This window comes from Cyphomyrmex costatus, unplaced genomic scaffold (genome assembly GCF_001594065.2).
Source record: "Cyphomyrmex costatus isolate MS0001 unplaced genomic scaffold, Ccosl1.0 scaffold28, whole genome shotgun sequence".
NCBI classification, from domain to species: domain Eukaryota; kingdom Metazoa; phylum Arthropoda; class Insecta; order Hymenoptera; family Formicidae; genus Cyphomyrmex; species Cyphomyrmex costatus.
Window position 1 is genome coordinate 22896 of NW_017276910.1, and position 27999 is coordinate 50894.

The 27999-nt window shown below is 33.1% G+C and overlaps 3 protein-coding genes across 3 annotated transcripts; 2 read left to right on the forward strand and 1 right to left on the reverse strand.

Moving 5' to 3' along the window:
- Nucleotides 1-137: 137 nt before the first annotated feature.
- brm (ATP-dependent helicase brm) lies at nt 138-27945 on the reverse strand. The gene is made up of 19 exons (XM_018541245.1): nt 27839-27945; nt 26629-26947; nt 7970-8141; nt 6013-7921; nt 5606-5679; nt 4844-5093; nt 4630-4768; nt 4372-4533; nt 3919-4260; nt 3620-3842; nt 3346-3536; nt 3073-3230; nt 2579-2999; nt 2348-2514; nt 2072-2263; nt 1668-1998; nt 726-1589; nt 477-651; nt 138-382 (listed from the first exon to the last, which is right to left on the reverse strand). The coding sequence occupies exons 2-19, from the start codon at nt 26902-26904 to the stop codon at nt 237-239; spliced, it is 6192 nt and encodes a 2063-aa protein (XP_018396747.1). The 5' UTR covers nt 26905-26947; nt 27839-27945; the 3' UTR covers nt 138-236.
- LOC108774984 (inositol monophosphatase 2) lies at nt 18240-21227 on the forward strand. Its single transcript, XM_018541244.1, has 6 exons — nt 18240-18475; nt 19456-19589; nt 19688-19944; nt 20423-20528; nt 20607-20767; nt 21039-21227. Exons 1-6 carry the CDS (start codon nt 18410-18412, stop codon nt 21155-21157), a joined length of 843 nt encoding a protein of 280 aa, XP_018396746.1. The 5' UTR covers nt 18240-18409; the 3' UTR covers nt 21158-21227.
- LOC108774983 (inositol monophosphatase 1) lies at nt 21872-25458 on the forward strand. Its single transcript, XM_018541243.1, has 6 exons — nt 21872-22113; nt 23722-23855; nt 24076-24338; nt 24717-24822; nt 24937-25088; nt 25249-25458. Exons 1-6 carry the CDS (start codon nt 22045-22047, stop codon nt 25368-25370), a joined length of 846 nt encoding a protein of 281 aa, XP_018396745.1. The 5' UTR covers nt 21872-22044; the 3' UTR covers nt 25371-25458.
- Nucleotides 27946-27999: the final 54 nt, after the last annotated feature.

A 27999-nucleotide genomic window follows, 5' to 3' on the forward strand; every position in this document is an offset into this window, starting at 1 on the left:
GATAACATTCGTCAATTTATCAATAAGTTCACTAATTATAAAAGTTAACAACACATTAAAAGTTTACAATAATATAGCAGTGTTTGCTTCACTGCTGTAATTAAGTTGCATACATACAATTCTTGGTTGTACTTTTATAAGATTTTGCTATTTAAGATGTAACATAATTCAAATAATTAGATTAAATACTTAAATTATATTTCCCATAGTTTTTTCAAGAAGCAACATAATACTTCTTAATTATCATCAGCATCATCATCATCGTCAGATATATATTTTTTAGTAACTCTTTTTCTACGACCGCCTCTTCCTTCACCTTTTCTTCCTTTTAGTTTAATTTTCATTCTTACACTGGAATCCGCATCCGAGCCGTCTTCGCCATCTGTGCAATAAAAAAATATATTAAAAAAGTATTAAGAAAAAGAAATTTAGTGTTTACTAAATAATTATATAATAACATAATAAAATATTTATACCTTTGTCATCTCCGTCAGAATTATTACCTTCCTCTTCAAGACGCTGACGTGCATTTGTAAAAACAGATTGTAACACTATTGAGTCTTCGTGAATTAGTGACGCTTCTTCATTATAAATTTGAGCGTTCTTACAAAGTTGCATGAAATCTTTTTCCAGCTCATCTAAATCAGCATACTGGAAAATAATAAAATTATTGAATTATAGATGTATAAAAAAAGAAAGCATGAAAGAATGTAGTAAATACTTACTTTGCCCTCTTCAATTTTCTGCAATAATTTATTAATAGTTAAAGGTTTTTTAATAATCTCATAATAGTCGGGTAATTCTCTTCGTGAAGGTAATTTCATAAAAGGTTCACTCAATAATCGGCCATCGGTACTGTCGGTATAATTAACAACTACTGTGATTAATTTTTTCATAGCCCGTTTCATTTTCGGATCGACCAAAGATCCGGCACCTCTTCGTTTTTTCGGTATAGGCTCATCATCTTCCTCGCCTTTCTTCTTACGTTTCCGTGTTTTCTTTTTCTTTTTATCATCTTCTTCTTCCTCTTCATACTCTGCGCCATCATCATCAATTGCCTTCAACCATTCTTTTTCGGTTAAACTATCTGTATAATCAACTTCTTTACGTTGCCTTGAACCTCTTCCAAGGAATCTGTCTTCGTCCTCTTCATAGGTCCATCTTTCCACTTCATCGTCATCCTTTACCAGCCAATCAGGCAACTCAGCTTCTTCTAGCAGTCGTGATTTGCGATTTGGACCTAATTTGGCCTCCTCACGTCGCCGTTCCAAATCTAATTTCTGGAATTTCTCAAATTCACCTTCAGTCCTAGCAATCATTTGATTTACAGTCTCATCGTCGGGTACTTCGTTCTCTTCCTCATCTTCAGCATCGTCTTGATGTAAAATACTCTGAAGAAATTGCTGTCGCTCAGAACCAGTAGACTTCTGATCGAACATACCAGCTTGAATGACTTTCTCGTCCATATTTAATTTATATCTAGCTGCTGCTAATATCCGTTCTTCAACGGAATTAACGGTCATTAATCGGAGTACACGCACTTCGTTCTTCTGTCCGATTCTGTGTGCTCTGTCTTGAGCTTGTAAATCCTGCAAATATATGTAAATCAATTTCAAGTTAAATATCGCATGAATGATTTATTGTAATCAATATTAATATCATGTAACCTGGTGAGGATTCCAATCAGAATCAAAGATGATAACTGTATCAGCAGCTTGAAGATTTAAACCAAGACCACCGGCACGTGTGGATAGCAAGAAAAGGAAATATTCCGAACCGGGATCATTAAATTTCTTTAACAGGTCTCCTCTATCTTCCGCTTTCGTTGTACCATCCAGTCGTAAATACATAAATCCTCGCCAACCTAAATAATCTTCCATAATTGTCATTAATTGTGTCATTTGACAAAATAGTAATACTCTGTGATTCGTAGCTTTTAATTTAGGAAGAATACGATCAAGAAGTTCAAATTTTCCAGATGCACGATATAGATCGGGCCTAATAACAAATACAAACTTAATGTTTTATGTTACACATATATAAAGTAGTCAACAATTTTCGAGATACATACCCAGTAATAACACCAGAACCTACAGTGCCTACATGTTCGCAGTATTTCTCTTCTATAGCTTGGAACATAAATGGATGATTGCATAGTTTTCTCAGCTGTACGATTGTATTCATAAGAGCTTTGGCACCACCTTTTCCTTGCTTTCCTTTTTCCGATCCGTCTGTTAGTAGCACTCCTTTACTTTGCATATGTCTAGAAGAAAATGTTTGTTTATGTACTATGCTTATACAAATTAATTTTATAATGAAGTTAAGCACATATGATATATTTACGTACTTATAAAGAACTTTCTGTAGGCCAGACATATCGCATTTGATAATATATTCCACTTTGTCGGGTAATTGCGATTCTACTTCTTTCTTCAAACGTCTCAACAAGAAAGGCCGCAATACTTTGTGCAAACGACGAATAATCAAAATAGTTTCTTCTTCGTTCAGCTCCACCTAAACAAGATAACAATAATGTGAAATAGAGCTGTATTAAAATATGTTTGTGCAAAATACTTACTTTCTCGCCAGTGGTTGCGAAAGGAGCATTGAACCACTGTTCAAATGTACTGCAGGATTTGAAGATTGAAGGTAACAAGAAATTCAAAAGAGCCCACAGTTCTGGCAATTTATTTTGCAATGGTGTACCAGTTAACAATAGTCGATGAGGAGCCAAATAATGTGTATTCAACACTTGGGTAAGTTTGCAATGATGATTTTTCATCCTGTGTCCTTCATCAATAATCATATATTTCCACTGCAATTTGGCTAATACACCTTTATCTTTTATAACATATTCATAAGTTGTTAAAAGGACGTTAAATTTTGTAGCTCGCATCTGAGATTGTATTGCTCTTCTGCCAGCTGGAGAACCTTTGTACGACACTACGACAACACTTGGTGCCCACTTTTCAAATTCAAGAACCCAATTTGATAATGTCCTAGAAGTATATATTAACATTATTACTTAAATTAATTATTTGCAGCGTTTTTAAAAGCAGGAAAGAAACATACGATAAAGGAACAATGATGAGAAATGGACCGTTGACTTTCTTCTTTTCCATAAGATATGTTACTAAAGCAATAGTCTGAATTGTTTTACCGAGACCCATTTCGTCTGCCAAAATACCATTCAGATTATTATTAAACAATGACACTAACCACTCCAGACCCTAAAAGCATTCATTAAGTTCTTTCAATCATTAAGAACTGTGAGCTTATATATGTTTAAAATATATTATAAAACTAAAATTATATTTAAAAAAATAATTAAAATTAAGAACTAACCTTAATTTGATATTCTTTCAACTTTCCATTCACCATAATACTTGCTTGTTCAGTAACAACCTCATGAACCGTATGAGCAATACTATAGTATGTTTGTTCTTCTGTTTTATATTCGTCATCTTCCACTTTCGCTTTATGTATCGTTTTCTTTACCTTTTCTTCTTCAGAATCACCCATTGATTTATCTTTGCCTATTTAATTAATATTTTATAAGTTAAAAGATTTGTACTTAAATCTAAAGATTAAACTTATTTACTATAGGATTTATCCTCACTTTCTCCATTCTCCTCTTCGTCATCCTCCTCATCGTCCTCACTATCTGAGTCAATTGGCTCCCACCCGGGATGAGCCTCTAAAAATGCTGATAATTGACTCATTAATGGTGCTTCATCGCCAGTTAATGTGCGACCAGTGGCTGTTTCTATTACACCAATACGAGTATCGTCATTGGCTCCACCATCTTCAGCATTCTCACTATCTTGTAATTTCTTCTTTTTCTACATAATCATAGAACTCCATCAATATTATAGGCACTTTGTTATAAAAGAACAGCTAGTGTTAAATTTATATTACCTTCTTACGCTTTTGTTCTTCGACTTGCTTTCTCTTTTGCTCAATTTTATGTTGCTTAACCATTTCCGTAAGATTACTGATATACTCATCGGTTTGGGATAACAAGAATGCTAAACGTTTATCCTTCTTTTGATCAATTAATTTTCTGTATCCTTCTTCATCTTCCGCCATAAGACGACGCATACGCTCTTTCTCAATGCGTTCTTGTTCTTTCTTCTGTTCCCGTTCAGCATTCGCGTGATAATTAAGCACTGCTTTGTTAAGCCTAGCCAATTTTGCGACATTATTGCGATGAAATTCTTTAAAGTCTTTGCCATGTTGTAATACAGAACTAAGAAATTCCTGCAAACATAAATGTGTATTCGTTTATTGACAGCGATAATCTTGCTAATGATAATACTATATAATGACATTCAAAGTTTACGATTTAAGTATAATTAAATAAATTCTTACTTGATGTTTCTGTCTTCGTTTACGTTCTGCTTCTAATTTCTGTTGTTTTTCTAATTTTTCAGTAGCTCTAGCTTCACGCAAACCTTGCCGTTTTGTACGTTTATAAGCCTTCACGTTTACCGCAGTTTCTAAAGTGGTATCTTTTCGAGTACATGCTATAATCTTTAAAAAAAAGATCGAAAGTATTAAAAAGAATAAATAAGAGTTTCCATAACTTCATATAAAATGACAAATCCATAAATTATTTAATTTTAGAACCTCTGATCTTAATTGTCTCTGGAAGTTTAGTACTCTCAGCATACGTAATTCAATTTGAGCTTGTATACGAAGATCTTCTGGCATATTTGTCGGTAGATTGCCAAGTTGCTCCATTCTAAGCGATATTCGGGCTGCAACTCTGTTACCAAGCATTAAATTTTTTTCATAAAAATATGGTTTTTATCATTAATACAATAGTTCGTCTTGTCTCTACCTGTTTTCTCGTTCTTGCAATATTAATAACGGATCTAATCCTACAGGTTTTGCTATACTTGTCACTCTGTTAGCCTTAGCGCCGGACTGAGGTTGCTGTTGCTGTTGTTGCGGCGTTTGACAGCCTGGTCTAGGAACACCTGTGGGACCAATAACATTCGGACCTGGTATTTGTGGCCCAGATGTTGTAACAGGGCCTTGAGACGGATCTATGGGGCGTTGACTCATCCCTGGAGGAGGAGGCGCGCCACCTATTCAAATCCGCCTTAAATCAGGATCATTCTACCCTACTTTTGTAAGTACCACTATATATTTGTCTCGTTTCACACTCATTATATTATACGTTACTAAATATAATATTATAATCTATCAGTAAGCATAATTTCTGTAATTACACACTCTAATACATAAAGTTACTGAGCAGAAATGGAAATTAAGCAGAAAGTATTTAACATAATGTATACTCAAGAAGATAAAAGCATTTAAAATAAAATATTATATAACAGTAGCGTATACAAATTTCTAATGAATTATAAATGATATACAATGTTCAAGAAATAAGTCGTTAATTTTTTTATGTAAACTTATAATATTAAAACAATATATAATAAAGCAAATAGATGTAAAATAGAAAAACAAACATATAAACTAGAAAAGCTCTAATTTAAAATAAGCAAAACAAATTATGTGGCAGAAAGCAATACAAAAGATAGAGTAGTCACCCAGAGTTTATAAGCTTATATATAGAGATATATTAACTCACCTTGAGCAGCTAGTGCAACCTGTTGAGGTACAGCCTGGTTTCTTGCCAACAATCTGTATGCCATTATCTGAGCTCTGTAAGAATATGAGAAAAAATTAAGACTACGAAATAAAAAAAGAAATGTAGAAAAAATATTTATATATATCTTAAGTTAAAAATATTAAAAATTCGTACAATATGTACAAACATATTAAAAATATGTACAAAATAACTTAATCAATTAAATTATTATTTTAGAAAATTAAAATCACGTATAATTTAAACATGTTCGTACGACCGTTTTTTATTCGCATTTACATTAAATTTAGACTTATACATTTTTCTTTGTAATTATTTTTTTCATAATTTTCATATTTAAAAAATTATTTTATATATAATATATAATTGTTATAATATAATTTATATACCGTAATTGTTGCAATTGTTGTGAATTGAAGGCTTGCTTGTCACCCATACCACTGCCTTGACGAGCTCTTAAGGCTAACAATTGAGAATATCGTGGATCTTCTTGTAAGCCCTTTTCTTCCATAGAATCGATCGCTTTTTGAAGAGCGTTCAGATTTTCTTGTCCTGATCCAGGTGGTCCTGTAGGTCCAGTAGGACCAATTTGTCCACTTCCAGTTTGACTCATTTGATTTACTGGAGCACCCGATCCTAACGGTGCTGTGCTACCGGGAACTTGACCCTGATTTTGACTACCAGGACCTATTTGAGTAGTAGGAGGCTGAATATTTGGTCCATTAGGTCCCATTTGCCCAGTTGCATTTGTATGACTAATTTGATTATTTGGACCACACGGTCCCATTTGACTATTCGGACCCATTTGATTACTCGAAGCATTTGGGCCCATTTGAGCACCCGGACCTCCTTGCATCAACTGTCCTGGACCACTTGATGGAATTTGTCCGCCTGGTCCCATTTGACCAGGACCACTGCCTGGCCCCATTTGTCCACCAGGTCCAGTTCCTGGTCCCATTTGACCTACAGGTCCAGTACCACCATGTCCCATTTGTCCACTGCCTGATCCCATTTGTCCAGGTACGCCTCCGGGCACCATTTGACCGCCAGGTCCACTGCCAACATTCATTTGTACTCCAGGACCGTTTCCTGGACCCATTTGTCCTCCAGAGCTACCTCCAGGACCTGCTGCGCCTATTTGTCCTCCAGGACCGCTGCTAGAACTCATTTGTCCACCAGGGCCACTCATTACTATTCCGGTAGGTCCATTGGGTCCTATAGAAACAGGTCCACTACTTGTTGTCATTGGTACGCTACCTGGACCACTTCCAGGACCCATTTGTCCAAGACTATTAGGTCCTAATTGACCTACGGGACCGCTTCCTGGTCCCATTTGTCCACCTGGACCGGTTGGTACCATTTGACTGCCTGGTGCGCTTGGTCCCATTTGATTACCTGCCCCTGTAGGTCCCATTTGATTACCAGGTCCGCCAGGGCCCATTTGTCCGCCCGGTGCATTCATACTCATTTGTCCAGGTGGACCGCCCATGCCCATTTGAGGTCCATTCGGACCCATCTGTGACGGCCCATTATGACCCATTTGTCCAGGTCCATTTGGTCCAATTTGTCCTGTTGGTCCAACGGGACCCATCGGTCCACTAGGCCCCATTTGTGTTTGACTGTTTGCCATCATTTGATTCGGACCATTCGGGCCCATTTGATTCGGACCTCCTGGACCCATACTGTGCACTACAGGACCACTTGTGGGCATTTGACCAGGAGCACCAGGACCCATATGACTTCCTGGACCGCTCGCATTCATGTGTGTAGATACTGGTGGACCACTCGCATTCATGTGACTTGGAATCGGTGGCCCGCTGTTCATATGCCCTCCTGATCCAGGAGGTCCACTTGTATTCATGTGACCTGGTCCAGGAGGACCACTAGCGTTCATATGTCCTGATCCTGGTGGCCCACTAGCGTTCATGTGTCCTGATACTGGAGGTCCTGCTCCAGTCATATGTCCGGGAGGACCACCAGAAGTTATATGGCCTGGTCCTGGTGGACCGCTTGTGTTCATGTGACTTGGAGGTCCACCCATATGGCCAGGCCCAGGTCCACCGGGAACCATTTGAGAATTTTGAGGACCTCCAGAACCCATTTGAGATCCTGGAACAGGTCCACTAGTTGGACCCATTTGTCCTGGCCCAGCCTGACTCATATGAGGTCCACCAGAAGGACCACCACCTTGTACCATATGTGACGGAGCCATTTGTCCAGGTCCTCCTGGACCCATTTGTCCTGGGCCTCCTGGACCCATTTGTCCTGGGCCTCCTGGACCCATTTGTCCTGGGCCTCCTGGACCCATCTGTCCAGGTCCTCCAGGACCCATTTGGCCGGGTCCACCGGGTCCCATTTGCCCACCAGGACCCATCTGTCCGGGTCCATTAGAACCCATCTGGTTGGGACCACTTTGCATCATATGAGATCCACTTTGTGGTCCATTTGGTCCCATTTGTCCAGGTACCATTGATCCTCCAGGACCTTGAGAGGTAGGTACAACGGGGCCGCCTTGATTCTGTAAAAAAAAGGAAAAATCCTACATAAGTCGATATTTATAATACAGAAGAATATTTTCGGAAATCAAATTAAATTTTTAAATAAATGATTCACGATTTGCTTTTTAATATATTTTAATATAAATATATACTAGAGATTTAAACATATCTGATGACACAGAATATGGACAAAATATTTTTAATAAAATTAAAAAAATAATAGAGCTAAATAAAGTCTACGTATAACAATAATACTCCTAATGTTTGCAAAATTTATAGAACTATATAAAATTACACAGAGATAAAAATCTGCAAAAATAGCATTGACATGGCATTGTTCATCACGTGCGTCTTATATCGTGATGATTAACATACCCATTATATTATAGTTTCGATCAACGGTAGTAATAACGGTCAATTTCATCACGCTGATAAAAGTTGCACGTGAACACGACAGGATCAGGTGTAAAAGAAATGTATATAGTCATGATGCGATTGCGTGGCACATGTAAATTAAGACGTATTTATTTAATCGAATTATATTCGCGTGTACAGTACAAGTTAAGTTCTTACGCCTTGTTCACGTTGCCAACTAAATGATATCACATTCCTGAGGCATGTTACCAAGACAGCTATCACAAACATTAACTGATAAACAAAACAGTATATGCAAATTACATTATTTAATATTTTAACAGTGTACAGTACTATAAATTTTGAAAAAAATTACTGATATATTTTGAAAATTAAATTATTGTACTAAATCCTTGTATACTAAATGTTTAAAGAACACATTATCATTCATAAAAGAAGAAAAATGTACCAATGAAACTATCTATGAAACTATCAATAAATGTTATACATTAAAAAATAGTAAACAAATATTCTAAATACAAAACTATAATTAATAAATTAAGATATTTTTATGATTTCATTATTTTTTTAATTATATTTCTATTACTAGCCTGGATCACAAGTATAAAGCGCCATCAATTGCATTTTCTTCGAAAACGTGACAATAAAAATATCTAAGGAAAACTAATAAGATATTAAATTTATAAATTATTTTTCAATAAAACCATTTTTAATTTATTTTTTGTTATATATAGAACATCTATTTATGGAGGTACTTTATACTTATGACCAAGGCTGTATATTCTGTAATTGCGTATGATTGAGAGGATTATCGATTGCCAGACATGAAAGATTGTCTTTAATGTCACTTCGTTGATTGAAATTCATTATATTCTAAGACACATGTACAATAAAATTAGTCAGATATCATGTTATTTCTGAAGGTTCATTCTACAAGTTGGCAGACAAATTACAATTGATGAATTATATATTTAGAAAACAACTAATATCATTACCTCACTTACTATTTTTACAGAAATAACGTTAAGACACATGCAATATTATTTTCAAACGAGACAAAGTGTACAATACATTTAATCACGAGATACTGAAAATCGCTATGACGCGATAAGTATAACAAATCAGTGTACTGAACAAGTAAAGGTCATGTATGGGATTAATAACGCTAATTGTAAGAGAGCACGCGAGGCCAGTTCATACGAGCATACTTTGCAGTTTGAGAGTAACAGCGGGCCTGACCAAGCCTACTGACAAGCAAACTATGTTGAAAGTGCATTAGGAAATAGCACACACATACGGTTACTGAATAGTAAGTAATATTATTTACGCTTTGTTATTTTCTTAATATCTCAAATATAATGATAAACAATATTTTACATATCTCGTAAATAATTATCTGGCGTAAATACATAATAAGTCTGTTATAACTCGTGCATAATTCAAGTAGAAATGTTTTGAAGTACGTAGTAGTATTAAAAATTAATCGTATTTAATAAAGAACTATTTTATTCATATATATAAAATATATATGTTTCTTAACTTTAATTTGTAAGCGACTCATAAATTCCGAATAGGTACTTGTCCTAACGAGCACTCAATAGCTACTACTTTGTCTGTGCTCGTAATATAACTAATAAATTACTCGAGTCGAATTCCTTTTCCCCATCAAGCTTACTAACATTGTTATAATTAAGTCATGATATGCATGTGTAAAGACGGCTCCAAGTGCGCCAACTTTACGTATATTCATTAAATATTGGCCTATATTCATATAGATAATTCTGGTAAATCATGTTCGTACTATATATTTATATACCATATAACACTGACCTAGCATTGGTAGCCAATGTATTCGTTAATATTTGTTAATGTTGGTATCCATATCATACATTGGCCATGTCTGGAACAACTTTTACACGTGTAACTGCGTGGCATCGCAAGATTTGAAAAAGCCGATTTTCATGACGGAATCTCACAGTACTCGAAGAGTACTACAGTTCCTGATCGATTATAACAATAGTACCGGACATTAAATATTTTTAAATAAATTTTTAAAAAAAGAGCTCGCACCTCAACTTTCAAAAAAATTATTTTTTTTTGCGCCATTTTGTAGTACTCTTCGAGTACTACAGTTCCTGATCGGTTTTAGTGACACTACCTACCTTTTTCATATGTTTAAACAATTTTTCGATCCGCGCGCTGGCACCACACGTCAAGAGTAAAGTACCCCTAAACGGCCAGTACTGGTCGACTTTTCGACTTTTTCCGACAGTACTACAATAGTTCCGAAGAAATATGCAGGTGTCGACCCAAGTGCTCCTCGTTTAATATGTTTAAATAATTTTTAAGCTTTCCGCTGGCACCGCACGTCAAGAGTAAAGTGCCACTAAACGGCCAGTACTGGCCGACTTTTCGACTTTTCCCGACAGTACTACAATAGTTCCGAAAAAATATGCAGGTTTTGACGCGAGTACTGGCTGTTTAGAGGCATTATACTCTTGTCGTGCGGTGCCAGCGGAAAACTTAAAAAATTATTTAAACGTATTAAACGAGGAGTACTCGGGTCGACACCTGCATATTTCTTCGGAACTATTGTAGTACTGTCGGAAAAAGTCGAAAAGTCGACCAGTATTGGCCGTTTAGGGGCACTTTACTCTTGACGTGCGGTGCCACCGCGCGGATCGAAAAATTGTTAAACATATTAAAAAGGTGGGTAGTGTCACTAAAACCGATCAGGAACTGTAGTATTCTTCGAGTACTACAAAATGGCGCAAAAAGAATAATTTTTTTGAAAGTTGAGATGCGAGATCTTTTTTTAAAAATTTATTTAAAAATATTTAATGGTCGGTACTATTGTTATAATCGATCAGGAACTGTAGTACTCTTCGAGTACTGTGAGATTCCGTCATAAAAATCGGCTTTTTCAAATCTTGCGGTGCCACGCGAAGTTATCACCGCATATTTTTATTTTTAAAAATTTTTGGCCTAAATCAACAGTACTGTTGATGAAACCTATCAGGAACTCTAGAACTATTGCGGGTGCAAGCAGTACTGTTATTAAAATTTCCGATTTTTAAAGTTGAGGTGCTTCACAGAGACACGTAGTTCACAACATTTTTGCCAGTCAGAAGTAATCAATAGTACCATTAACACTTCTAATTTGTTATCGCAACAAATTGCAAACTGTAATAAGTATTGCATTTACTATACTTAGAATAATCTTAACGTTTTTTACAATATTAATTCAGTAAATATAGACACTCTATTTGATAAATATAAATTATAATTGCATGATAAATAATGCTTATTACAACGTGACAAACACGATATTAATACGCATAATTGCATAAAATATAATGTATTGTAAAAAAATTCAATATATGTACAATACAATACTATACAAATAAATACCTGTCAGTAAAAAAAATATTTTTTACAATAAATGATTTATTTAAAGTTTTTGAGATGTTTATTGCAATGATAATATTAAATTGATTGTAAATTTAATTTGTGAATGCTTCGATATAGAAATGTGTTAGTGTGTTTCAAGATCGACAAATAATCGACGCATAGTTAGCTTGAACTGAAAATTGTATATAAATATAAATTTACAAGAAATATTAGATATGAAGAATCACCTTGACCGAATGTGGCGTTTTTCACTTACGTGTATAAAAAAAAAAAGAACAAACATGTGAAATTATTTCTCTTTCCATTATATCAGTTTTGACAAACTTCAAATTTCTAGAAGCTTTAATGCCTTTTATAAACTCTGACAAGCTCCTAGTTATAATAGTACAACAAATACACGCAGTTCTTTCGAATGTTGAGATTTAATTATCTACGTTATCTGCGCTATCAAATAGCATTGGTTACAGAGATAAAGGCACCTATAAGACACAAATCCGCATTCATAGTAGTTAATACGGTAACTCGATCAGCCATACCGGTACGTTTCTCGAAGTCAGCAATCATGTCGTGCGATCTGGACATTGTGAAGTGTTTTGATTTTGTGAAAAAACTCACGTTACAAGCTGGCAAGGTGAGTCATAGCTTATGCATAAGCGGAAGAATTGCACAATTCTGGGAGATAAAATTGAATGACGAAGTTGTACTATGTATATTATACATATGTAGACAAATAAGTGAGAGAATTTGCACAGAAATAATCTGAAAGAATTCTTACATTTATAAAGCGATATTTTGAATTAATCTTAAACAATGTATATATATATCATATGTACATTTGTAAAAAAGCTTTTTTCCTTTCTATCTTTCTTTTAAGTCACAGTTGCTCGATCTATTGCACCACTCATTTTATCTCAGTTTGACTAAAATCCCATTTTTCGTCTTGAGCGTTGATATGCACATGAATGTGTTGTGGATTATGTATGTGGATATGAATGATAGCGTTGTAATATGCGTGAGTTTTGTGTGTTGTGCGTGTAATGTCTTTTTCTTGCTCTACTTACTTCTTACATTTCTAAATTCTACATGTCTACTGGTATGCTTTGTAGCACCAGTTTTTCTGGTGCTTCATCACTCGCGTGCAACGTGTTATCTATCTCTCTTATATTTTTTTTCATCAAACTTTGCAACTTTACGCTATACATTGCAACAAAAAATTCGATTTTTTGAGATCCTTAGAATAAATATTTAATATTTCATATAAAAATCTCCCGAAAATAATTAAAAAATGTTAATAGATGTTAATCTTTACTCTCTCTCAATTTTTAGTACAAAATATTCATATTAATTGTATTATCTTCCAAAATATTTCTCAACTTTCTTCCTTTTCCGTATAATTATATATTTTACATTATTTATTTGCATAGATACTTGAATGTAGTGTCAAAGACGAAAAAATTATATATAATAAAAATGAATGGGATTTTGTAACCAATTATGATCAACAAATTGAAAAAATGTTTATTAAAGGCCTATCCAAAGAATTTCCTGATCACAAGTGAGTTGCAACATGAACTGTAATCACATAAAAATAAACTAATTGGAAATCATTAGTTAATCAAATTTAAATTTAGTTTAATAATTAATACTATAATATTTATCGTAAAGATGGTATTATGTTCTAAATATCTAAATATCTAAGAAACTAAATTCGCTAAAATATCTTCCATTTCAGGATTATCGCGGAAGAAACAGTAGCTACAATGCAGAAAATGCCAGAATTGACAGACGCACCAACATGGTTACTCGATCCAATCGACGGAACTATCAATTTTATGCATTCGTTTCCTCAGTTCTGCATAAGCATAGCTTTGACAGTCCACAAAGTGCCTGTTCTAGGCATTATCTACAATCCATTGAGTTTAGAGTTCTATAGCGCGATAAAAGGCAAAGGCGCTTTTCTGAATGGAAAACCGATTCACGTCTCTAACATCACTGGTAATGTATTTAATGGCAGAAACGACACTATCAATATTATATTTTTTAAAACATTAATTTTCGCCGAGTCTTCACAATTGTGAAAGATTTTCAAAATGCTATATTTTTTATTTTGCAATTATTCCATAAAATTTGCATAATCATTGCAATCTGTGATAATTGATTTCCGTCGTGTATCTTCCCATTTTGTTCAAACTTAGTACTAAATGCATGTTCGGTTTAATAATAATTTATTTTTAATAGCAAGCTTTGGATTACCTACGTTAATCACATAGTTGATTCATTCGGGGGAAGAACCGAAATAATTCTGCGACGAATGGGAAAAGCCACATCTAAGTGCACCTGTAAGAAGTGCATTCTCATTGCTTCAAATATTTTACAGATCTAAAAAAAGCAATGCTAGTGCTCGATCCGTCAGCTATAAAAATAGTGGGAAAGGACAAAGACATATATGCAGCCAGAGTAAATGCTTTGATCGAGGCGACGCAGGTGTACGTAAAATATAATTATTATATATTTAAGACCGACAGATATAATCGGTGCACAATTAACTTGAACTGAAAATTGTATAAATTCATAAAATATGATTAGACATGAAGAACTGCCTTAACCGAATAAGTGAAAAAAATTTTCACTTATGTAATTATATATCATATTTAGCTAATCATGAAAATGTATATCTAGTCTATTATATATCTATTATTTTGAAAAGGTCCTTTTTATACATTTTCTATTAATTCAGGACCAGAAATTTCGGATCAGCTGCACTTTCCTTGGCGTACCTAGCGCGGGGTATAATAGATTGCTTCCATTTGGATAACGTTCTTAAACCTTGGGATGTAGCAGCAGGAATACTGATTATACGCGAAGCGGGTGGAACTGTTATTGACTCGAAAGGTACGAAAAAACAAATTAATTAAACGAATGGCTAAATTTTGCAAATTTTCTGCCGTAATATGAATTATAAATATAATAAAAAAATTTTTCTTTAAACAATTTACCTATAAAATATATAATATTTAATTTAATATCTAGAAGATAAATATTAAAAAAACTGAAGCTCAGAAAATTGACTCGCAAGTTGCAAAGCAATATTATAGATAAATATATTCATATTGAAATACTTTCATTATAAGTAAAAAAACAATTATTTTCAAACAATCATAGTTTACAGTCGGAAATTTTAGACTTAATTTTATCAGAATTAGACACAGAATTTAAATCAAACTTGGGACAACGATTTCTTACAGAACAATACAAGAATCAAATGGAAGGAATAAATGCAAAAATAGATGATGTTCGATTATTGCAAAACTAATTATTATAATCATCTTTATAGGTGCTGCTTATGATATTATGAAGCCGAATACTACCGCAGCGGCAAACGAAAATCTAGCAAGAGAGATATCTACATTAATCATCGATACTGATTTAAAAACACAAAGAAAAAGACTCAAAAGAACTTGACGTAAGGCAAAAAATAACTCACGCTAATTGATTCAAGAGCTGAGTATAAAACAGGAGAAGGTGTGTTCCAGCAGTGAACGTATATCTATCGCGTAATACAAGGAAATTGTTTATAAAAATTAATCTAAAAACGTTTCTGTTAAAAAGTCCTATTGACGCACTTACAGATGTCTTACCTACGAGATCAATTCGAATATGTTAACCAATGTTGTAAAGTGAGAATTAGGATAATTAATTTTCCTTTGGATAAATTTTCCCGTTGTCATTGTAAATAGAAGTAAAATTATTGTAAAGCTTACTTAAAGCAATTTACTATCGAACTCATTATAAAATTTTAACATTTATCGTATTAATACAGTATAAAAATATTAAAATATAATATAACAATATACGTATTTTACACACAATAATATTTCCTGAAACTACATTTTATGTTAAAACAACTGTTTTGTGATATATTATCGATACTATTTTTCGTAAGAGTTAAATTTAAGATTACACCGTTTAAAATTAAAGTTTAACATAGCACAGTTTATCATATTTAGTAAACACGATAATGTTAGTATTGTACCTACTAACAGATATATATTATAAAATATATATTAGAAAAAAGGATTGCTTTAATTTGTTTTGTCATAAAATATTACTAAGATATGTGAGTGTGTAACAGAATTACTTATTCAGAAACTGGAAGGAGAAACATAAATCGTACGTGGCCATATTAATAAATGATGTGTGTGTGATCATGTATATTATCCACGACTATTTATTTCTTAGTGAAAAAATTTATAATGCACACATTAACACTTATTTATTTTCGCTAGTAGGTATGAGATTTGCGGTAGATATTAATTGAAATGATTACCATGCAATTCACTACCACACACACAAATTGACTTTCAAATTATTCATTCATTTAGTAAAACTTTTTTAAAATAGTTTTCTGACATATTTTTAGTAAGGTTTCTAATTATTGAATTAATACTATTAATTACCGATTTTTTCATATTCATCGATTAATTAATATAACATGTTAATTGTTCTATGAATACATCATAATATTGTGTGTGTGAATTAAAAGTTAATTTAATTAATAAAAACAATTTAACGAATTTCTGTATGCCGCCTGTCTTATAAAATACTAACATTAGAACATAAGGTAATAAAATTAACCGATGTTTTGAAAAAAAATCTTTCTCGATAATTCTTTTATTTATTATATACAATAAATATTCATGGCTGCTATCCACGTGTTATAAACTGCCTCATTATTTTTTTTTTCATTGCAATGGATAGTCTCAATATATATATTTACATGATATTTTCGATGTATGATATCTATAATTTAAACGGTTACACTCTTTCAAACGCATCATTGAGTTTATGCAATGTGCGCCTTTTTTAAAGACATTGCAATGTATAAATAAACAAGAATTATTATGTCATGATAAATGTCAGGAAAAAATGTAAAAAAAAAAATGTTGTTTCCAATAAAAGCTAGCGCTGGAATTCGATTTAATTCTTGATAAAACTTAAATACGTTTCAATATTTTAATTAGAATGAAAAATATTTGCAAAAAGATATTAAAACAAATAGAAACATAGATATATAATTTGAATAGAGATTGAGCCGATCATTAAGAAATATTAAGTGCTTGCGCAACAAATGTGTAAGCTGCAAGCAGACAATCTTACAATATAAACAATAAACGTAGAAAATGACAGAAATCACAAATCAGAAAAATATTGTAAGATAATAATAAAATTCTAGAAATAATTCCCAATAATATCAACTTAGAAAATATTTATGTAATCAACAACGCTGTATATTAACAAGTCAAGCAAAAAAATTAGCATAATTATAGATCAAGTCTCTTGAGAGATTCTGCTTCCAAGCAATATTTAAGATTTTTTAGAAATAAATATTTTTTACGAGAGTAATCCTTGTTTTTCTAATAAACTCAGATAGTAATTACAAGACATTAATAAGAAACAAACATTATAAACAAGCCATAAGATAAAACAAATATATTTAAGAGAAAATATCACTTTTAAGTAAGCTTATGTCGTATGAATTATTACAAATATTTTATGATTGAGTAACGCAATCAGAAATAGACTGAATTTAAACTTATTATAATTTATGTCTGACCACTAAACCACTCGAAGACGCAAAACTTGCAACACCTGCAGTTCCCATCTTGGTAATTAACGTAATATTTGCATATCTTATTATGACTTTATATCAGTAGCTATCATCGCAAGTGAATCACGCACACACAATAGCGCTGCCATACTATTTGAGATATCTCCCGGATTACTATACGAAGGATAGTATTATTAAAAATTTGTAAATTCTTTAATCGTTTAGAAAGAGGCTTTAAATATCGTATGGGAAATAAACCAGCGAGATAGCGTTGTTGATCATTCCGTCCCCTTTATAAAACAATCGCGTCATCGGGAGGCATCTCACATCATTGTGGTGAATGGCAGGTGCGTGCAATTAAGTACATCTCAGACGGAATATAAAATCAAGGTCTATTTTAGAATGGCATTATTGTTATCTCATAAAGATAGACAAGACAGTATAGTCTTGAATAGACATTACATCTTATAATGCATTATTTACTACATCTAGTTTTATTAGCTCATCATTGCAAAAATCAACGTGACATGATAATTAAAGGATTTAGATCATAATATCGCAATCAAAGATATCATATGCATATAACAAACAGACAAATTAGTAGCTTCCATTTATCAAATATTTTCTTATGTCGACAAGAGGTAGCAGCAGTTAAAATTTATAATCTTTAAAGGGTTTCTCGAGAAGTTAAAGCTCTCGAAATAAAAACCCGATAGAATGCGCCATAAAATGCGCCGATCGTTGTTCTCGGATCGTACCTGCTGCAGGCGCGACCGATCCGAGTGAAAAAGCACGAGGTGCAGACACGAGCAACACAGTGCTAGCTCGCGTCTTTTGCTGACGAGGTCGAAACAGACGCACGTTTGTACCGCGCGTTCACCAGGTTGTACGGAAATGGCACGATACGCCGAGGACGTGTACTACGAAACTGCTATTAAACTGACGCGCGAAGCTGCCCAGGTGAGCATCACAAATGCACGATCTTATCTTCATCTAGAATGAATGTTTCACGTGGTCATCGAACAAAGCATCAATAAACTAAAAATATTAAGCAATGTCGTTAAGATGATCGCTTGCCAACCGGTACGACATTAGGAAACCATTCCTTTACATATATACTTCCATAGTTACATATTTGAAGATGACGTGAACGGGAAGATTGTGACATTTTTATAATGTCAGATATATGACATCTTCTTTCAGATAATTTTCTAGACCAATTAAGTTAGAAGACGAGTATTGTGTGTCATAAAGAGATGCCTACATCTAAAGAATTTTAGGAAAAATATGCTATTTGTCATCCTATTCTGTATAGATATCAGATAGAAGAGACGTAGTCATAGGTATATGAATAAAATATCGAATCAAGTACCAATTATATTAGTAAATAATACAAAAAATCCTGACGTCAGTTTTCATGAATTTTCATTCATTCTGCGCGAGCAGTAAAATTGATCAATTAAAATTGATCTACACCAATTCTATCGAAAATAATAAATATCAAAAGTTATTTAACTAGCAATCATTTGTCACTTCTCAAAAATTCCTATCTTAAAAATAAGAAGAACATTCTAATGACGTCGATAATTTATTAGCGATAAATTCAATAAATACCTTTAAATTTTTTAATGATTAGAGCGATAAACAAATCTATTCTGCGCCGTAAAAACAATTTTTCCGTACTCGAACAGGAAAAATAGAATTCGCCGTGTAAATTGTGAAATGCCATAAATCAAGCGATCTTTAGTATAAATCTTTGCGCAATCATACGCATCTCCAACATAGTTGTATACGCGTTTGAAATGTGGAAAGAGCATTTATCTCGCGAATATAATAATAGTTCCGTTATCTCATCTTTTTATCTTTTATTTGTATATTTGACGATCTTTCAACGATTTTGTAACATACATATATATTAAATATACAGTATTATTTTTAAGATTCTGCGAGATTCTATCAACGGTTTCAAACATATCGACGAAAAATTAGGCGATTGGGACCTCGTCACAGAGTACGATCGACAGATAGAGGATATAATAATTGGCGGACTCAAACGAGCATTTCCAAACCATAGGTAGTGAACATTTCTTAGACAACACGTTTCGTTTAACAAAAAATAATTTACAAGTACAGAAATTAATGTACGGAAAATTAATCCAACTATACGATCAGGTTTATCGCAGAAGAATCGACTGGTAAAGACCTACCGGAATTAACTGACGCTCCTACGTGGATCATAGATCCCATCGATGGAACCACTAATTTCATCCACGGATTCCCACACACATGCGTGGTCATCGGTTTGGCCGTTAAAAAAGAAATGGTCCTTGGTATCGTGTACAATCCAATTCTCGAGCAGCTATTTACGGCTAGAAAAGGACGGGGCGCGTTTTTGAACGGAAAGCCGATTCAGGTGTCTAAGATACAAGGTAACGAGCTAATTTTCGTAATTTGATAAGATGCAATGTGGGCAAAACCGTCAAGGATGATATACGATACTTTCCGGTGAAATAATAAAAGAATCTGCTCCAACCAGTTTCACACATCTAAGGATCTCGGAATAAAAGAGATAATTTAAGTTTTTTATATTAATACTGAAAGTAGGACAATCAACGTCCTCCTGCTGTTAGAAAATATAAAAGATATATATATATATATAGATGTATCGTATCTCAGGTTATTCGCCTCTTTACCTTCAAGTTAAAGAATGACACATATTATAGATCGACACTTGCTAACAGTTGCATTGCAACACGCTAATTGTAAATGCGTAGCGGTAATGATCCAGAGAAATCATAACTACACTTCAGAAATATATCACAAGGATAAAGTTAGAAAGAGCGTCATTGTGTATAAATATTACTTATTTCGCAAATGTTAACGCGCATGTATATCAAAATTTCGCAGAACTGTCGAAAGCTCTGGTCTGCATGGAATCCGGCTTCATAAAAGTAGATGATCTACGGGAGAAAACGGTGGAGAGGATCCAAACGATCGTCAAAGCGGCTCAGGGGTAAGTCTTAGAAGCAAGTTTATAATAAAAAAATGTTAACCTGTTCCATCCTTTCGCACTATTTACTTCACCTTGAAGCATTCGCACTCTCGGTGTGGCGGCATTAACATTGTGTTACATCGCGCTTGGAATCGTGGAGGCCTATTACATCGAAGGTCCTGGTATTTCGACGTGGGACATAGCCGCAGCATCACTGATTATTTCGGAAGCTGGAGGCGTCGTCGTGGACCGCATAACAGGTTATTATAATGTATACGGTGATACTTTGCATTATCATTTAAATTAACAGTCGCAAACGGTAATACTAATCACAAAACGTAACTGTATTTTGCAAAAAAAACTCGAAAATTTCATGAAAAATAACTACAGTAAGAGCAATTAATTTAAGCTTATTTTTATCCGTATGACTATTGTGCTGTTCCAACCGCCAATTATCACGTTTTGCATTTCGTTACGCTCCAATGACTATTATACTAACTGACTAATCCTCCGTTCTCTTTTTTATTTCAGGCGAACCGATCGACATCATGAAGCCACGTGCGGTAGCTGCTTGCAACGAAGGAATCGCTCGCGATGTTGTCAGGCTTATCCGTGAAGCCGATCAACGTGTAAACATGAGGACAAAATAACGCCAAAAGTTTTCAAATATACATATTGAAATTGAAAATTTCTTTGTTATAATTCAACTGCCTGCACAATACCAATAAACTTCGAATTAAATTATGGATTAGCATCAGAAAGTATTACACTTGATCTTTTCAAAGGAATGTTAATAATTAGAAAATTAAGTAGAAACATAATACCTGATTTATATTAACATAAAATAGACAATAATAAATCTATCTCAACTGAATGAAATGATTTATTACTTCACAATCTCGATCGTGTTTTTGCGAACATATTTTTCCTTGGAGCTAATAGTCAATTAAAAAAGATAGGTAATTACATATTAACGCAAGAATGGAATATTCTATAATTATCGCAAATAGAGACGCACAAAAGAAGTGATTTGATGATCTGTTTTCTTCCACTACGTCTAATGATGGCTAAGAATTTCCGAGCGAGGATTTAAAGTTTGAAACATTCTCCGCATGGAAAATCCATGGACTAAGGATGTGTCACCTAATTATACAATCTATTAACGAATGCAAGAAGAAAAATACCGCGGTTTTCGCGGAAAGTACGTAAAACTATGATGAGGATGTAGACCCCAGACTCGCTTCGACTCACGTGCGTAATCAACTTACGACAAACGTACCTTCCAGTCTGCGCTCTGACGTCATATCGCGGACGGAATATAACTTTCGCGATCATCGGCCGTAAGATAAGTTTCGGCCGTTCCTACCTTCAACGTTCATTCGTGCATCCGATCTGGCACGTTGACAGTCGGAGTCTCACGGCATATATCAGTCAGCGCCACCGAAAAGACGAGTGCAGTTTACGAAACAGCAGTGTCAAGTGTACAGGCTGTGATCATTTACTCAGTATACTAAAGGGACAGAAACGATTGGGGAAGATGTGCGAGCAAAATAAATTAGACGAATACTACAGAATCGCTGAAAAATTAGTCTTGTATGCAGGAAAGGTAAGTTTATTCAAAAAAATATGATAAGTGGCAAGTACTCACATTTTAAGAGTGTGATATCTATGTAGATAGATGCTTCGAGATAGTTGCCAAGTCACGCGAGATATTAAGATTGATTTCAGTCTGGTTAATATTTGTTTAGTAAACAAATGTAAAAATTCAATGCAAACAAGACAATTGAATTATCAAACACTGTGTTTTAGAGTTTCAGTAATACTACATATTAGACGTAATTTTTTAGTTATAAATTATCTGATTTATAAAATTATATTAATTATTTGCCACTATTAAACCGTGTAAACAAAAATAATTTTTTCTTTACATACAAACATAAGAATCGAATTATTAAACACTGTGTCAGAAAATTTCAGTAATACTACATATTAGAATTAGACGTAATTTTTTTAGTTATAAATTGTCTGATTTATGGAATTATATTAATTATTTCCCACTATTACACTATATAACAAAAATAACTTTTTCTACACTACACACTATCGGAAAATTTCCGGTCACATAAACATCCTTTAATTGTGTCTCCATATCATAACATGCATTATACATCAGCAAATGTTCAATAAATAATGTATTTACATTTTTAAAGCTATTAACTGTGTACTTGAATATATTGTTTTATGTGGCAACTTTATAATGACTTCAATTATTGCCTATATTTCACCAGAATAGATATATATTCAAATAGTTTTCAATTATTGTATGATGCAAGACACATATAAATATCTCCTGAAGTATAATAATAATTAAAATTATTTGTTATTTAGAAAATATATTTTACCCGCACAGTATATTTTGCATAGGAATTGGTTTACTCGTTTAACTCTTATAATTATTTTTTAAGATATAAAAAATAAATTGAACTTTTGTTAATGCTTTTCATAAAGAAGGATTTTCTGTTTCTCAAATAACAAAGAAAATGCTGCAGATTCCAAAGTCAATAGTCCAAGATATGAAGTTTTTAGAGATTATTTTGGCCACAGTATAAAAGATAAAATTATATAATTATCTGAAAATCATGTATCTCCATGTAAAATTGATAGCTGAATTTAAAAATGATAAAATTAAAAATTAAAATAAAGAGAAAAATGATAAAAAATATCTTTTCAGAGAAATTTTTTATTTTTTCCTTAAAAAGCAATTATCACATATTTTTCATTGATATTTATAAATAAATGTAGGAAGGTCGAAGAAAAGAAAAATTTGAGTAAGTTTCATTAAAAAAATTTTTTTTTTCTATTATATTTCTCTGCTCCAATCTTTAATCTTACCATTTTCCAATTCAGTAACTAATTTTGTATGGAAATACATGATTTTCATACAAAATTAAAACTAAATTATAAAGACATGCAATTACATACAAAAATTAGACAAAATGGCAACAAATTAATATTATTGTGTGCTAAAGAAAATTAAATTCCAAAATAATTTACTAAAAAAAACTTGATTATAAAATATTCGTAAATATAGTTAATAATTCTCTCTGATAAAAAACGATTTTAAATAATACAAAAATTTACACAAACTGTATTAAAAAATAATAATAATAAATTCAGTAACTAATTTTGTATGGAATAATTTCATCCTTTGTAGATAATAGAAGATGGAATTGATAGCAGAAAGAATATCAAAAGTAAGGGGATTGACTGGGACCTTGTTACAGAATATGATCGCAAAATAGAGGATAAATTATTAAAACAATTGTCAATGCAGTTTCCATTGCACAAGTAAGTTATTATTTTCTAAATTCTTTGAAATAGAATTTCAGTCTAAGAAGTGATAATTGAGGCAGTCTTGAAAAAAAGTAGCTCAATTTTCAATCTTAAGAGTGAAATTTCACTCTTTAGAATAACAATTCACTCTAAAAGTTTTAGAGAGTGTGATTAATAGTCAACTACTAACAACAATCCAGTAACAAAATGATTATAAGGAAATTTAATCTTTCAGGTTTATTGGAGAAGAAACAGCAGCAAAGGAAGGCTGTCTACCACAACTGACCAATGACCCTACATGGATAATAGATCCGATAGACGGTACTACCAACTTCGTACACCGTTTTCCACATACATGCATCTCTTTAGCGCTGTTAGTAAACAAAAAGGTGGAAATCGGGATAATATACAATCCTCTTATGAGACAATTCTTTTCGGCGAGGAGACATTGTGGTGCTTTCCTTAATGGAAAGCCCATAAAAACTTCTGACATGAAAGGTAAGTACTTCTATAAACTTAAAATATGTTCATATTCGAATTGCACACAATAACCATGTTTCATGAAGCATACAATACCATAGACGCACATAAATCTAATTTATTACACGTATTACTATATCATGGTGGCCTTGCTGAAAATGAGTGTAAGAAATTCATCATTTTACGCTCCAGTGGAAGGTTATCCAATATCCATTAAAATCGCAGACTGAGCAGTTTTAATAGACATTAGAAGTTGTGTCCTTCAAAAAGCAATTACTTTAAAACATGATATAGCCATAATTTGTTTACTTCGTCTATCCAAATAATTACTCTACTTTCACACGTAAGAAATATTTAAAACTATATAATTATATATACTATGTTTATTTTTTGCAGACATATCTCAATCATTAGTGGCTATGGAACCATGGCTCGCAAAGGATCCTCAATATTTAGCTAGTGTATATTGCAGAATGCACGCTTTAGTACAAGGAACTCATGGGTAATATATTTTTTAAAGACATTTTAAAATATTTGTTAGGATATTTTAAACGTATATTAATGTATATATCAATTAGCTCAAAAAACCGTTAATGATAAATTGTTTCTCTTTCAGAATAAGATCATTAGGAACAGCAGCGCTCACGTTGTGCTATGTAGCAATGGGAGCTGTGGAAGCATATCATATTGAAGGTATCGATGCTTGGGATGTTGCAGCAGGAAAATTAATAATCGAAGAAGCAGGTGGAGTTGTGATAGATACCGATGGTAAATATGTGATTCTTTTGTCATTAAGACTTAATTTCACAATTATTCCACAAATTTATTTTCCCATATAGTCTAACTTGGAATCTCTCATAGTAAATCTTATTTTATTATACATAAAAAATTCTATTAATATAAAAAATTATCACACACACATTTACAGGGGGAGAACTAAATCTAATGACTCCGAGGGTTATAGCAGCATGCAATCAGCAAATTGCACAACAGCTTGTGGATCTTATTAAGAAAGCCGATTGTGAGATACTTAATAAAAACTTAAATTGATAATACTATTACTATATGCAGTGCTCATTACATGTCATATTATATAACACATATATATGCAAACACAGTATTGCTAAATGTGACTTAAGGCTGCATCAAATTTATAAAAGATTGTATCTTTAGGACTGATATAGCTCGTACTTTTCTCTGCACTGATAGTTACTGTATATTTCAGTAATTGTATTACAATCATTAAGTGTTCACAATATTAATAATAAATAAAAATTGTATTTGTAGATGGACTTTTAATGTTTAACCAAATATAATATTATAATAAAAAAAATGCTCTCCTATTTCATAACCTGTGCCTATACATGCACAACTATTACAAATAATAATAGTAAATTCAATCACTTGCACAATACTAAATTAGTGTACATTAAAGACTGCTTTATATAAATTATAAAGTATCTAAATACAGTAGCATAGTATTATATAATAAATTTTGACAATGAAAATAAATAATACATGTATAATACATTCTGTTAAATAACATGATAAAATCATAGAATATTTCAATATTTAAATTTCCTTTGATCGTGTAAAATTTTGCATCTTCCATCAGCAGTCTGGATTTTTTAATTTCAGTATAGATTTTTATATTGTTCTAGAGACTGTATAAAATCTAAAAAAAATTCTTGCATACTTATGACAATTTTAACAACAAACTTTTACTGTTACAGAATCTCAATTGTATTTTACTTTTTTTTTTGCAGATTTAAATTTAGATATTTACTAGAATCAGTTAAAGTATCAACTTCTAAGTCCTATCTGATCAGTGGAGAGCTAAAATATTAAATATGCTTTTATAATTAACCTTTCTAATTTCATGTATAGTAGCTTTTAATATGCATTAATCTAATGTAATGCAAGTCATCAAATTTTGATATAACTAAAGCCTATCGCACATGAAATGCATAATAGAGCATGAGCATAACATAAAACTATTGGACCAATAAGCATCCAGCATGAGAAGTTGCCATATTAATTAACATAAGATACTCATTGGTCCAGCGGTTTTATGTTATGTTTATGCACTGTTATGCATTTCATGTGTTTTGGGCTTAAGACCTAGTTTTTCATTTTCTGATCAACTTATGGTTAGACTTAACCTAATATTTTATCCAATGGATTTCAACTATGATAATGTTATAAGTGAAGTCCATTGGGTAAAATATAAGGTACAATTTAACCACAAGTCAACCAGGTAATGAAAAATTAGACTTAAGAGCAAAGATAGTTATCATGGTAAACATACCTGTGGACCCATATTAGGTGGCATCTGCTGTGGATGAGGCGGATAACTCTGTTGTTGGGGTGGTGGTTGTTGTGGTGGTTGCGACATGGGTGGTCCACCTGGTGGTATTGGTGGACCACCTTGATAACCCTGCGTTGGACTATGAGGATGATGCTGCGGCGGTCCCATTGGACTACCTTGGGCATTAGATGGAGATGGCGCCTGTTGTGGAGGTCCCATGGGACTGGGTGCTTGTGGTGGTGGCATAGGCGAAGATTGCGGCGAAGGACTCGCCATATTATTATGTTCAAAAGGTTCCAGTTTATCTGATTTTTACTACCTGAAAAAATCACAATATAAATGTAAGAATCTGTTCTAACTTTTTTCATGACTACCTATGAGAAGTACGAAAAACCTGATATGACTCAATCATTTTAACTCTTAATTTTATGTCACTTGCATTATATTACTCTTTAAAACTTTTAGTGTAAATGTTATTCTAAAAACTAAAATCTTATTCATCAAAACTGAAAATTAAGCCACTCTTTTTCAGGACTGACTCACTCATTACAGTGAGATTCCACTTCAAAAAATTTAGAGAAAAGATCGGTGCATGCTAATAGTTGCTATACAATAAAATTAGTAAAGTTAAATGGCACAGTTAAGGGTATATACATATTTTAAACAATTAAATACCCAAGAATGATACTGTTACCTTATTTAATAAATATATTATTTTATTGTTGAAGTTGATTATATTATGCCATTGCATTTAGATACATAAATCAGCCTTTATTGTATGCTAACCCAGTGTAGTGCAAGTAACCGAATTCATTATTAATTAAGGTGCGCAAAGTGCAACTATACATTTCAAATAAACACACTTAGATGAGACAATCTCTCGTTTAAACGATAGCAGCTCGTTCAAGAGAGTTTTTGTATCCAAGAGACCCACTACAGAACACATTCTATCTCTCTCTTTCCCTCTACCTATCTCCTCGTCTCTCAATGCCAAAGGCAGAACTGTATTAAATTCGAAAAACAACCAGGATAACGCGACACACTCGAGAACATTGCCGATCGCTCGTCCAGCTTGTCTCACGACACAAAATATGGTTTCGTAATTAGAAACAAAGCCAGAGGGTAAACCGGAGCTGACGAACGCGGTCTTCTCAACGGTATGCGCATCCCGTTGCACCAACGGTGCCGCCCATCTCGAGGCTCTACGTACCGTTTCGGATTTCACGTTATCACGACGAACACCCTGGAATCATTTCCGCGTGTGTCACTGCATGCGCGCACTTTTTATCAGAGATACGAGAACACGCGAAACCTACGCTGTGCCGAACGACTCCGAGAAACGCACGCTGTCGGCCATATTTTCACTCTCTT

Coding starts and splice junctions, on each gene's coding strand:
- LOC108774984 (XM_018541244.1), top strand. CDS start 18,410: ATGGCACGATACGCCGAGGACGTGTACTACGAAACTGCTATTAAACTG. Junction 19,945..20,422: donor TCAGGTGTCTAAGATACAAG/GTAACGAGCTAA, acceptor AAAATTTCGCAG/AACTGTCGAAAGCTCTGGTC. Junction 20,768..21,038: donor CGTCGTGGACCGCATAACAG/GTTATTATAATG, acceptor TTTTTATTTCAG/GCGAACCGATCGACATCATG.
- LOC108774983 (XM_018541243.1), top strand. CDS start 22,045: ATGTGCGAGCAAAATAAATTAGACGAATACTACAGAATCGCTGAAAAA. Junction 23,856..24,075: donor ATGCAGTTTCCATTGCACAA/GTAAGTTATTAT, acceptor TTAATCTTTCAG/GTTTATTGGAGAAGAAACAG. Junction 24,823..24,936: donor TTAGTACAAGGAACTCATGG/GTAATATATTTT, acceptor TTTCTCTTTCAG/AATAAGATCATTAGGAACAG.
- brm (XM_018541245.1), bottom strand. CDS start 26,904: ATGGCGAGTCCTTCGCCGCAATCTTCGCCTATGCCACCACCACAAGCA. Junction 5,094..5,605: donor GGTTGCACTAGCTGCTCAAG/GTGAGTTAATAT, acceptor GGATTTGAATAG/GTGGCGCGCCTCCTCCTCCA. Junction 4,261..4,371: donor AACGAAGACAGAAACATCAA/GTAAGAATTTAT, acceptor TTATGTTTGCAG/GAATTTCTTAGTTCTGTATT.